Source organism: Carassius gibelio, chromosome B18 (genome assembly GCF_023724105.1).
Source record: "Carassius gibelio isolate Cgi1373 ecotype wild population from Czech Republic chromosome B18, carGib1.2-hapl.c, whole genome shotgun sequence".
Taxonomy (NCBI): Eukaryota; Metazoa; Chordata; class Actinopteri; order Cypriniformes; family Cyprinidae; genus Carassius; species Carassius gibelio.
This window is the reverse complement of record NC_068413.1, coordinates 24300526-24314867: the sequence shown is the minus strand read 5'-3', so window position 1 is coordinate 24314867 and position 14342 is coordinate 24300526. Positions and strand designations below refer to the sequence as shown.

The 14342-nt window shown below is 35.2% G+C and overlaps 2 protein-coding genes across 3 annotated transcripts in view; one reads left to right on the top strand and one right to left on the bottom strand.

Annotated features, from left to right (window-relative positions):
* The window catches only part of LOC127977654 (homeodomain-interacting protein kinase 3), a 60535-nt gene extending 56506 nt beyond the window's left edge, over window positions 1–4029 (bottom strand). The window contains exon 1 of one of the 2 annotated variants that reach the window (XM_052582638.1): window positions 3694–4029. The gene's annotated coding sequence lies outside the window, so the exon portion shown is untranslated. The remainder of the gene's footprint in view (window positions 1–3693) is intronic. The other variant, XM_052582639.1, reaches the window with a different exon arrangement.
* Window positions 4030–8482: 4453 nt separating this feature from the next.
* iqcg (IQ motif containing G) overlaps window positions 8483–14342 on the top strand; it is a 29855-nt gene continuing 23995 nt past the window's right edge. The window contains exon 1 of the mRNA XM_052582645.1: window positions 8483–8693. Within this exon, the coding sequence (XP_052438605.1) occupies window positions 8595–8693 (99 nt within the window). The 5' untranslated portion in view covers window positions 8483–8594. The remainder of the gene's footprint in view (window positions 8694–14342) is intronic.

Below are 14342 nucleotides of genomic sequence, written 5' to 3'. Positions count from 1 at the left end.
ATGAAGAATGTTAATTATTTCAGAAAAATTATATATGTGTCATATGAAATTCATATGTGTTCATTATTCTTTTATTACACCATATTGATATTCGTACTGGTATTAAATTGCATAGTTAAATGGATAAATTAATTCATCAGAGACAATAAAAAAAAAAAATAAAAAAAAAAGTTTAGTTTTTATTTGTGCACACAACTTGAATCGATCCATGGAATACGTGGAAGATGCCTCATTCTATGGAGCGTTTTTCACATGCTTTTGGCTGATATATTTTTTATGAACCACCAGATGGAACTGTTTTCGAGACACTCAGAGCTTTGAAACTTTTCCCGAAACAGTCAGAGGAAAGTAGGGATGGGCGTTACCTCATATTTTGTTTTCGATACGATATTGATACTGATACGATACTTCTAAACTGAACATTTAGATTATGACATTTCGTTATTGTGAGTACAATGGGTAATAATACCTACTTAACTTTATATTTGAAATATGCCTTAATTGCAACTTATCAGGTTAAATTTTAGTTTCACATGCTTAAAAGATGTTTACTGTAGTGTTAATACTTTCGATACTCACATCAGTATCGATACTTCAGGATCGATTCACCCATCCCTAGAGGAAAGCCTCAGAGCTTTATGAGGCTTCATTTGCCTATACCTACCCCCTGAACATTTGAATAATGTGGCCAGATTTCGACTTTTAAAGTAGTTTTTTAGTTTTTCGGCTTTTTTAGCATTTTTAATTATTCGCACTTGTGTCTCACCTCCTTCCGCCATTAGGCACTTTCGATTTAAAGCAGCATTGCACAGGATGAGTGTATGACAAGCCGAATCCGCCTAATGTATGGTACCGCGACAAAGCACATATGCGACGAATTACATAAGAAAAGCGTCAGTACCTTATAATCGGTTATGGTCCATTACAGAACCGATACAGAATCATCCTCATCTAAAGAAACTATTAAATTTCGACACCCCTAATGTTAACAAAGTTATTAAACATAATTTTTAACATGATTAAAAATACATGTAGTACTCAGAGACAGTCTTTGTTATGGAATAAACGGTTATCTATTATCGTTTCCATGCATTTTAGCTATTAAAGTCCTGCACCGAAATTGGTACAGAGAGCCATTGGTTTCCACTGGTATTTGTACCGAATACTGAAATTTTGGTACCGTGACAACACTAATCGAATAGATGCATCCCTATTGTTTACCATTAAATTCAATGTTTATCTCTTGTAATCCCTAGTCCCAAGTGAAGTGACAATAACTGTGATACTTGGCAAGCACAAATAATGAATCAGCAATAGATATTGTCAAAGATTTCAGGCCCAGGACTTAAAGAGACTATAATCCTGTGGAATACATTCTAAGATATCTGAATATGAAAAATAGTGGCCACATAATGAAAATCAGTTGGGCCCCATGTCTTTTTTTGAACCCCACCAAAATCATTGTATGGGCAAAAACAGTTAAAACATTGTTTGAAATTCCACAGGAAGCAGATTTGTAATAATATGAAATATTCCTTTTTTAACTGACAAAAGGAAGTAACTCTGTTAACACCATATTTGTGTTACTTTACTGTGGGAGGGGCTGGATCTCATATCAGGGGTCAAAAATCAAGGCAATACGTGATCTGAACTGAATGCATAAACAAAAACACAAGGCCATAAAGCCAGATAATTATTAAAAATAAGTTTTCCTATACTTAAAACAATACCGTAAGAGATTTCTGAGCAACCTCTTAAAATGAAAATTCCATGGAGTCATAGCACATAGTCAGGTCTATTTTGGTCGCAAGCCTCACCACAGTGAGTAACACAGGCCGGAGTGGGCCGCTGCCGTGGACATGTCTCTGCTCTCAGCAGAACTCAAATGGCAGCCAGGCTATCGTGTGACTCCTCTATTGAACTTCCCCCGCCACTAAATGAGCTCATTCTTCAGAAAAAGCAAAGCCTTGCTGGTGAAAACAGCCTTACCCACCATACAACAAGGAACATAAAACACTGTCTGTCTCTAGGGTTGCCTTAAAACGACAGCTATAGTGGATTACAAAAACTTGCAGACATTCAGCCCTAAAATAAAAAAATAAAAAATGCCATAATGCATTAATCGCCATGCCGTTTTATACCAATATTACTTCCATTCTTCTGTGGAACACGTATAGGTATTTATAAGGAATATCCTGTCCATATGGATGAGCAGTTATTTTTAAAGATAGCTCTGTCATCATTTACTCACATTTCTTTTTTAACTTGCATTTTTTTTTTTTTCAAAACAAAATATTTATAGAAATTGTACATACAGTGAAAGTAAACTGTTTGATTAACAACATTATTCAAAATATCTCCACTTGTGTTTCATAGAAGAAAATAATACAAGTTTATAATAAGATTTTGGGGCTGAAACATCCATCTGTAACTGGATAACCAGTTGTTAATCTTGCGAACGGTTTAATAAGTAAACCAATCAATCGAATTCTATTGTACTGGATTGAAAAGATTTGACTTGCAAATCCGACCAGACTTTTGACCAGAACCCAAAAAAGCTAGTGCATGTGTCTAAATACAGTACAAAACAGTAAAACTGAATTGACTACTGTTAGTAATTATGGAGCCCAAGGTCTTCACTTCCATTGTATTGAAAAGAAGGCCAGGTTATTCTTTAAATAAGCATTGTTTGTGGTCCACAGAGAGTCATTTGAGTATGAATTACATAAGTTTCCTTATTTTGTGGTGAACTATTCCTTTAATTCCTTCTGTCAAAATAATCATCATCCTTGTGTTTACATTTTATTTCAACTTGACAAACAGCGCTCAATTTAATCAGATGTTGAAAAACTAAAACATTCTGGCACAGCACTACAGGTAATAACACCCCACATGATTTTTTCTCATGCATAGTAAATGAGTCTATTTTTATTTAACATTTGACCTATTCCACTGCAGATGCATGCTGCCTCAAAACAACCTCAATTAGCACTTTTAAAAAGTATCCTATGTGCACTTTGTTGAGGAAAATAGCTTTTCCTCGGGAACTAATTACTTACTTTTATTCATTTACTTGATTTTTCCTTCATATTTACGTCCTAAATAAGCCACTTTCCCACAGTATTTAGCTTCCTCTAAACTCTCGATCTAGGCAATAGCTAAGAAATAACTGGGTTGTTAAAGACTAAAGGTTTCTTCATATTAAAACTGCTGGAAAAGCTTCACATTACAGTAACTTGCATTACATAACAGCAGTGTTGAATATAATATTATATAGTGTTGCATTATTATATTAATGCATTAATACAAGTGCAACTGCTTCAAAATAACAAGCAACTGATTATACACGTATACATGCATGCCTAACCATTTATGCATCGATCTTTCTTACTGGTTGGATACCAATGTTAAGCTGTGTTTCAAATGGCTGTGAGTCAAATTTTAGGAAAAGCTGACTGCCTGCACAGGATGCACGAATAATGTCCAAAAACATTCGCATTATCATAGGTAATAATCCCATTTTGCAACGCGTCTTTGATGCCCAAAATAAGTCTTATGTAGGAAGCTCACTAGGATTTGATACACAGCCGATGTGATCATCCGTTTCGGTTTTGACTGTTCCATAGACAGTTGACGATCAACAGCAAAACAAAATCACTCCGATTTAAAAAAAAAAAAAAAAAAAAGTCTCACCTTTCACACGGACTAACAGTAGATATAATCCAGGTCTTCTCCGATCATTTTACACACTTCAACTGAACTCACAGCATGTAGATGTGTGAGTCTCATACTGCTGCCATCTTGTCCTGAGTCCACAGCACCATCACCCACATTTAAACCCCAAATATCTCAACAATACACGCGATCCACAACACAGAACCGACTCCGGGGCTTTGCAGTGAAGCTGAGGCTCTGCTTTTGGGGGTAAGGGCGGTTGAGCCCATGTTGTGTGCGGGGAAGAGCAGCACTGACAGTCGATATCATGTCCCTGTACACTCACTCACTCTCAGCTGCGCGAGGAATGTTTGCTGCTTATAACACTGCGTCAGGCCGAACTAATCGATTGTAGAGGGGGATCAAAACACTCGATGGCAAGCGTTAAAAACCAGTAACCATAGTTACTGCAATACACAATACAATAATTAATTCCTTATGTAACATATAACACGTGAGATGTCCTTGAAACCATATATATATATATATATATATATATATATATATATATATATATATATATATATATATATATATACCGTATACGTATATGCTTTAAACACTATTGCCGCGTTTCCACCGAAATTACCCGGAACATTTTTACCAGGAACTTTTTTTCCCAGGAACTTTTTTCCCCCCAGACCTGTTGCTTTCTGCGTTTCCACCGCGGTGTAAAGTACCGGGAAGATTAGGCAAATAGACTGGTGACGTAGGTCTGCGCGCGTTTCTCAATACAAAGTACTGCTGATTTGTTTGTTTTTTTAAAGTACGCTGATTTTGGACGTGCATCCTCGGTAGTTAGTTCAGACTTTGTGCATTCCACTCGGGAGTGTGATGTCCGCGACGACGCAAGTCCGGTAAATCTATAAACAGCAGCGTACTTGATAACTTCAGTCAGCTCGTCTTGGCTACTGCAATTTTCCTATTTACAATAAAACGAAATAGGATATAAAATACCACTGCCTCCTTTGGTTTTCATTTAAGCATAATAACAGCTGCAGAAATGTACTTAGTTCAGGGATATGTGTATATGCAGCCATTACAATGAAACGAAATATTATATAAATTTGCCTTTTTTATTTTCATTTTAACATATAGATAAATTGAATACAGACCAAAGAAAACCTGTTAGATTTACCCCGCAGCTGAATTATATGTTATGTTTAACCACTAAAGACACATCAGAGCCAGCGGCACATATCAGAAGGTCTAGCCGATTTGAGGCTGCATCTCGGCGGATACATGAGGACTGAGCTCTCGCTGATCGAGTGGAGCTCACCGTCGCAGAGATCGGCGAAACACATTTTTTAAATAGGCACGGTCTTTATAAATAAACCATAGATTTGAGTTTTAAACAACTACATTCTCGCCTGAAATACTTTTAAAATTACATTTCATGACACAATAACAGTAATATTTGAAAATGATCCAAATAAATGGTGGTTGAACTCAACCAATGCTGCGTGAACTCAGATCGCTTTGGCTACTGCAATTTTCCCCTCAGTACATTTACAATAAAACGAAATAGGATATAAAATACCACTGCCTCCTTTCGTTTTCATTTAAACATAATAACAGCTGCAGAAATGTACTTAGTTCAGGGATAAGTGTAACGTTATATACAGCCATTACAATGAAACGAAATATTATATAAATTTGCCTTTTTTATTTTCATTTTAACATATAGATAAATTGAATACAGACCAAAGAAAACCTGTTAGATTTACCCCGCAGCTGAATTATATGTTATGTTTAACCACTAAAGACACATCAGAGCCAGCGGCACATATCAGAAGGTCTATCCAAGGTGAGGCTGCCTCTGGGCGGATAGATGATCACTGAGCTCTCGCTGATCGTGTGGAGCTCACCGTCTCAGAGATCGGCGAAACACATTTTTAAATAGGCGCTGTCTTTATAAATAAACAACAGATTTGAGTTTTAAACAACTACATTCTCGCCTGAAATACTTTTAAAATTACATTTCATGACACAATAACAGTAATATTTTGAAAATGTTGATCCGAATAAATGGTGGTTGAACTCAACCAATGCTGCGTCAACTCAACCAATCAGGATGTTTAGCGCCAAAGTCCCGCCCCCGAAAGTTCCTGAACTTTAAAAAAGTACCACCTCGCCAGCAGGGACTTTCTGGGGCGCATTTTTTTACCCGGAACTTTTATTTAGTTCCTGGTTCCTGCGGTGGAAACACACCAAGTACCGGACCAAGTCCCTAGTTCCTGGGTAAAGTTCCTGCGGTGGAAACGCGGCTTATGATGCAATGCACTATGCACTATGATAAAAACAACATTATATATTAGTGACATGCTTTCGGCAGTAGCCTTTACCCATATTTCAAAGACGGTAAAAATAATTATGAAAATAAACAGTAGGCTATATGAAGATGTACTTAGTCCTAATGAAAAAGTGGATTAAAATGGGATTTTTGTTTTTTTATTATTATTATTATTGTTTTTTTGCAGTTGTACCTTACATAAAACTACAGTTTCCTCACATTTCAGTAAATTGCCTCTTTGACGCCTGTTGAACACAGATATTAAACAAATTCTTTACATTATACTAAGTATAATGTAACATGTTGAATTACTAATAAAAAATAATGTAATGTATTGAATATATTAATGTACTAAATTGAATTACATTTTGAATTATGTAGTATATAGTCCTATACGAGATAATAAAAAATTTGAATCTTACAAAAATAAATAAATAATAAATAAAAAATAAGATTACTGTAGCTTACCGTATGTGGCCCATTCTTAATTAACCTCATTCCTTCCAGTTGTCTGTGCTTATGTTTGTCATCTCAAAATGTCAGCCGCCCACTCCAGTGATGCTGTTTGTCTGATTGTTAATGACCTAAAAGTGCAAACCAAACTTTAAACGCTTTCACTAAAGATACCAATTGGTGTAAACCTGTTGCTGACACAGTATTTGTAATTTTAAAGCAGCTGAAAGAGACGGAACAGCTGCAACTTTAAATAGCTTACATTAAAGCAAAGTACGTCAGTTTACTTTTAGTATCAGTTTGATGACATAATAAGCGGCTTTATTTATTTATTTATTTATTTATTTTTTAATGTGTGTAAGAACACTTCTCAAGACATTTGGTCAGTCATGTTTGACCAGCTGCTTACAGGGTAATCTTTTCCTGCTAGTGCTGGCTCATTTCTGGTAACAGGATGTAACTGGGGGATGGAAGTGGTCTCTAAATCACTCAGTGGAAACGGTTCAGTACTTACATAGGCATTGGAAAATGATTACTTGATAACATACTTTTAAAAAAGAGAGAATGTATCCTGTAACAACACTGATACACTGTCATTTTATGTCTTGCTGTTTCTACATTTTGTTTGTGGTCTGTTCTTAACCCCTAGTGAACTTCTGTGACAAATAAAACAAACAGTCACAGGATACTAATAGTTTACAATGACACTGTTAACCTGGTTTCCTACGGCATCTGTTTGGCCTGAGTGTACTGAGGCAAAGTTCTATCCAGCTGCTTTGACAACAGGTGTGACCGTGAGGCTTCACCATATAAATATCCTGCTGGTTGTCAGTCGATCTGGCAGCTTTGCAAATGGTTAGGGGCAATTGTGAGAAGCATTTGCAATTGAAAAGGCACATTAAAACATGAGCAAGAGTGCTAATGTTCTCAATATCAGTACAGCTGTGATTTGCCTGTGGTCTGTGGGTAGGAGGTGTTTAATCAAATTTGATTACACTTTAAGAATTGGAAGATAAATAATAAATTAATAAAGTTTTAGAGAACTTCACTTGCTCCAGAGTGAACCTGTTAACTGTATCATCATGTTACTGGTAGTATTGTGTTTTCAAGCCAGCCATGCGTGCTCGACTTCTGAGGAACTCTGGGTTCTTTTGGTACAGCCTGACATGCGTAGCCCTGTTTATTGTACGATTTGCTGCCCTCTGCTGTTTTAAATAAATAAATAAATAAAAATAATAAAGTACTGTTCAGGTAAGGCCATTTCAAGATTTATTGGGCAAAGGTAAATTAGTTTTAATGGTGGATGTCAGTAGATCGTATTGGATGTTTACACAACACCAGTAAAGGAGAAATTATGCTAGCTTAATAAGAATAAATAAATAAATGTAAATTGATGTGAAGTTGTAAAAAAATATATATTGATATGTGTATATATATATATATATATATATATATATATATATATATATATATATATATATATATATATATATATATATATATAATTATTGCCAAAATATAATTTAAATATACGCTAAATAACAGTTAAGCTCAATTAAATTAATTTTGAAATTTGTATATATATATATATATATATATATAGTTTTAATCTTAACACCAAATATATTTATGTACATGAAATCATACAATATAAAGCAAAGTAAATAAATAAATAAATACATATAAAAAGATAATGACAATAACAAACAATACATAGACATTATTTAAAAACAAGAAAAATACCCATTAAAATCACAATTAACATTTGAAGTCTTCTGAATAAATTATATAATGTAAATGTTAATTGATAGATCTTTAATCTGTGAAGGTCATAAATGCTTGGCTTATTTGAGTTAAATTTGTACACTGTGTGTAGACAATAATACATTATATAGTGGTCAAAATATATTGTCCATTAACATTAATTAAATGTAAAAAACTGTCTATGGTAAAAAAAAAAAAGTTTACATGTGTTCTGTGTACAAGTGTTGTCATGACAACGGATACCGTAGCTACGGCAGCACATGTGACTCTTCTTTTCCACGGTTGATTTATTTGTTGTTTTAGCTTGATAGAAAGGAACCCGTTACTTATTTTCCTTTATTTTCCTATCTGTCTGGTCAGATTAAGCAGTATGATGTCTGTAGATGTGCTCAGAGCGTGTGCTGTGCTGCAAGACTGCGCTGATCAGCTGGCAGTGTTAGGAAATATTATACACCACGGAGCGGACACTGTGAGTAACACCATCAAACTTAAAACAGCTTGATAGTTTTCTGTTTAAAGAACAACATTTTGTAATGTAACTACGCTGTAATTTCTTTTGTCATGTGCTAATGTTACATTGATCTGTGTGCTATATTTGCTATATTTGGTGCCTGATATATATATATATATATATATATATATATATATATATATATATATATATATATATATATATATATATATATATTATTATTATTATTATTAAAATTTTTGGTTGCAGCAATAATGATTAATCTGGCTAAAGTTCAATGCTAATATATTGTTGATCTAGGTTGTAGGTTTATACTTTTAAACCATTTATTAAAACACCACACAGACATATAAGCAACATTAAAAGCTTGATTTTTACCGCAGGTGCCTTGACCAACTCAACCGTTTTACACATTTGTCGGAAACAGAAAACAGTTTGTCAGTTATAGCTTCATTTTCTGTTTGAGCATGCCTTTTCATTAACAAATTGTATGTGCATCACTGGTAAAACATGAAATCACTTAAAACCAGCTTGTAAACAATTTCATGCATTTTATCATTTTATGCAACATTTGTTGGTATTTTCAAATGTGTGTTTAGGAATTTTTTTTTTCTTTCTTTTTGAATATGACTAGTAATGAGTAAAGGAAACCACTTACAGGTGCATTTATTTTAGACCACTTATTTTATTTTATTTTTATTACAAATTGTATAGTTTTGCTTTCAAAAACAATATAACTAATTTAAATGGGACAGATGCTAAATCACTATAAGGTGTTTAAACACAGTTGTGTGGACACGGTTTGTGAAAACAAACAGCATATAATGGTAAAAATCCACCCATTGTTTATTTTTTATTTTATTTTTTTTTATTTTTTTACGTATATATAATCCAAATAATCAAAAACAGTCTCTCTGAACCAGTGTTAATTTTGACAGCAAATGTTTATTTCGTTTTAATCATAGTCTTTTGACTAAAATGCCATTTAGTTTTAGTTTAGTTTTAATCACCTGAATTGTTTTTAGTTTTAGTCTAGTTTTATGCTACTAAATATTATATGATTTTAGTTGACTAAATCTACAGTAAATTTTATTAAGCATTTCTCCAAAATTCCCAAATCATTATATAGGTTTAAATTATTATTATTATTCTTATTATTCTTATTTATTTATTTATTTTTTTCATAATAAACACTAATTTAACTGCGGTCACACACAACATGTCTTTATGCTAAAATTAAATGAAACAACTTCTCATAAAGAACAATTACATGGTCTTCGTTTTAATGAAATACCAATGGTTATACAGGCTAATTAGGATATGTATTCTTTTTAGCATTCTCTATGCATTTTTTATATTATTGATTCTTTCAAGCCAACATATTTATTTCTGTAAATAAATTTAGATTCATCTTTAGGGCTACTAAAGTTTTTCAGTCAAGAGTGATTTTCTGTCTTTCTTTTGTTGCTTGATTAACATCAAGAGCTGTTTCCATTACCCTATTTCAAGTTCTCCTTTCTCTTTGGAGTGTCCGAAGAAAGGAGCTGTTTGTGAATAGATAAGATCCCTAAAGTTGCAAAGACAAAAGTGTCAAACACAAAGAGATATTCTTTATAAAAGTTAAAATTCATCCACGCCCCCTAAAACGGCTCGTTGAAACACGCCTCCACATGCCTTTCTGAAAGAGCTTCTTGGAACTCTGTAAGGCTAATGTTTCTAAAGCTTTTCCTGTTTTCTCTGATGCTGCCTCCACGTGCTACCAGAATGATCAATAATGTGGTACAGTATTTAAAAATTGTATGTAAAAGAAATGTGAAGTAGATCGCTTGATTTTTCAAGCTCATAATAACAAGTGGGACAAGTGGGAAGTTTGTGATAGCCCGCCAAGGCACCATGAGGCCAGCTGTGTTGTTATTTCTATTGTGCCATGCTCCTCATCTGTGTAATTCATAAACGCACATGTACAGCAAGATTACTGACTTTTAAAATGAGTAAGTTTTCTGTAAAGATAGCATGCTTGTACTAATAGTGGAATGTTCATTTATATGCCAGAGCATGAGCTCTTGAAACTCCACCCTCTTCTGAAAAGGGGGTTGGGGGAACAGCTCATTTGCATTTGAAGGGATAAACACAAAAATGGTGCGTTTGGCTCATACCCTAAAAATCTGAAGGGTATTTTGAGCTTAAACTTCACATACACACTTTGGGGACATCAGAGACGTATAGGCTACATCTTGTGAAAAGGGCCATAATAGGTCACCTTTAAGAAACGAACCTACAATAGAAAAGTATGGTCGTTTCTACTCCCAACAACTGGTGTATGCAAGTTTTTGAGTAAGTAGCCTGAACATGCCTGCATCATAGTAAATCATGTGGAGAATTATGACAGCATTTTGTTCATTTAGATTACTTTCTTGACCAACAACCGAAGCACATTAGGCAATCGTTAACCAGTAAGATTGCAGTGCTTATTTGAATGGAGGAAACAAAAATTAAGTATATAAAAGGAATAAAATAAATAGGGCTACACAAAATATATTTCTCTAAAATAATTAGCCAAACAGATAAAAAAAAAGTAACATTTTGCTAACTTGCTGACTTGACATTCATCATCAAAAATGCATTTCACCAAACAAAAGTTATGCTTAATGTAAAAGGTCTGTTGTAAAATCAGTGTGCAGTGTCCCGACAAACATTATTGCACATGTGAATAAGAATAGTTTAGCAACAAAATATTCCAAGACAAAAATGGAAACGTTTGGATTCTTGTCTAATTTGAGAAAAGCTCGTGAGCCCAATGCCGTTTCAGTTTTGCTGTAAATAAGTTTATTTTAGCTTGATGTTTATTACAATGTGGCTGGCTTAATTTGTGTTTTATTTTAAAGTTCCCGTTCTTCGTGATTCCATGTTTTAAACTTTAAAGTTAGTTTAAAGTTAGTGTGTAATGTTGTTGTTAGAGTATAAATAATATCTGTAAAATTCTAAAGCTCAAAGTTCAATGCCAAGCGAGATATTTTATTTAACAGAATTCGCCCTACAAAAAACGACCCGTTTGGACTACATCCCTCTAGTTCCTGCAGTAATGACATCACTAAAACTGTTTTTTGACTAACCTTTGCCCAAATCAATACACAAAAAAGGGGGCGTGGTCTTGTTGTGCTCTGACGGAGAACAGGAAGAGCTGCGTTTGTGTTTGTTGCCATGTCGTCGAAACGCTGTTATTTTCATCTCGGAGTCCAATCACCATTTGTTTGGGCTTCCCAGGGACGCTTTACTTGGAGATTAATGGTCACAAGTTATGTGTAACTCGGTTCCCGAAAATTATAATCCACATGTAAAACTATGTGCAGCACATTTTGCTGACTACAGCAAGCTTCCTTAATCTCAATCAGTTTAATGCCGGATTTGCTCAAAGATTATTCTTGAAAGATGGAGCAGTTCCCTCTTTGTCTGGAGAAAGTGTTGTTTATAGACCACAACCGGTAAGTGTATTTTATTATTTAAGTTGGTGCTTTTAAAAGTTTCTTTAACATATTATACAAAGGGCAACGCTGTTTAGCTTTGTTAACTAGATGTTAGGGCTGTGCAAAAAAATCGAATGCGATTTTCATGCGCATCTCGTCAGTGATTATGAATACATCTCCAGCAGTTTTCAAAACAAATCCTGCCCACTTGCCTCTCAAATTTACCCCAATCGGGTTTCCAGGAGGGCAGCACATGCTCAGCTGGTGTCGAATCACAACACAGGAACCGCTGGCCTAATCAGATCTCGCTGCGTATTTCTGAAGGAGGCACTTTATAGAACAGGGAAGTCATCAGCCCATTTTTATGACAGTGATAGCGGTATACAGATATATACGGTATACTGAAAAATACTGTTTTTTTACACGCAAAACATGAACACATGTTATATTGCACACTGTAAACTCAATCAAAGCTTCAAAAAAGCACGAAAAATGGGATCTTTAAAGTTTAATATACAATTTTATAGCTACTTATTTTTCATTCTTGTTCAGTAATGCCATTCAATTTAAAGTAGTCTATTTGTTGTGGAGCATCGGGAACTAAATAGGCTGTATGTTTTTAATGTTTGGAAAAGTTTTGCTATATTTACTGTTAGCACATACTACAATTTTAACATGTTTCTATCATTGTTTTAACATGTTGGTAGCATGATTTAGAATGAATTTGAATGAATGAAGTTTCGGAACGCATTGGAGTGTGTTCACTTTGATACACACTTGCAAACATGTTTATTTAGTTCTTTATTTTACAGGGACAATGCAGAATAACATTACAGATGCTCTCTACATGCAGGCTTCTAGCCAGTGGCCCCAGTCAGTTCTAATCTTATATGCTTTGTTACATTACAACTGTAAACAGTATCATTATGTTCTTTAAATTGTGTAATATTTATAGACAACTATAATCTCTTTCTAGTTAAATGTGTGATTGTCGATGTTTTTTTGTTTTTGGCACCTCAGATTATGTTCATCATACCCTTTAGCTAACAAGCAATCTGCTGTCTGCAAAATCTGAGAAAATGTATGAAATTTGAGACCTTCAAGCACTAATCTGTTGTTGCCTAATATGCCTAGCACAGCGGAACTGACAGAACAGAAGTTCTTGAGCCTGTTGGGGAATCAGCTGCCAGAAAGTGGCTGACTGTTGCTTTGTAGTGCAGAACAATGCCAAAAAGCCCTAACCGAGAAACAGGAGCGTCCAGCAGGAAAGCCTTCCCCTTCTGTAAAGTTTGGTAGTCAAACTGGCAAGTGAGTGAAAAAGTTAATTTAATGTAATAAAAATTAAAAAAAAAAACATAACCTTAGCAAATTATTCTGTGCTCCAGGCTGTGTCTAAATTGGTTGCATTTGCCACCAAAAATTAGGCAAAGCACAGTAAAGATTTGGTGGAGAACAAAAGGAGGCTACAGTTGAGAGGCAGTGAGATTTAAGTAAGTGGCAACCTCCTGCTCTCCCTCGTGAAGCCCATACAGAAGTGACTTAAACTGTAATTCGTCGACTGGCTGCTAGAGGCTGGCTGTCAATCATATCAGTCCTAATCAATCATATCAATCCCAATCAGTCAGTCCCATAGACTCCCCATGTAGGGTCTGTAGGGTCTGATGCATGTTGGTTGGCTGGATCCATGACAGGACCCCCTCATCCACGAGCAGCTCCTGAAGCGGGATGATGGTGGCGACAAGGACGTCCTCTCCCTCTGGGTGCGGGATGATCGGGGTGGTTGATATGGAACTCCTGGAGTAAGGTAGGGTCTAGAACATCCTCACACGGAATCCAGGACCTTTCTTCAGGACCAAAAGCCTCCCAGTCAATAAGATATTCCAGCTGGCCTCCTCGTCACCTTGAATCCAGGATGCCGCATACGGTGTAGATTGGGTCTTCCTCTGGTTCAATTGGAGGAGGAGGTACCTCAGCCACATCAGACCCTGGGGGAGAAGGGAGAAGAGAAGGTTGGTGAGGTTTTAGCTGAGATACATGGATGGTCAGAGTAATTCTACAATTTGGGGGTAATTTTAGACGGTAAGTGACAGGATTGATCTGCCTTAAAATCGTGAATGTGCCTATGTATCTGGGACTCAGCTTGCAGCAGGGCAGTGTCAGCCTCGGTGAACGTCAGCCTGGT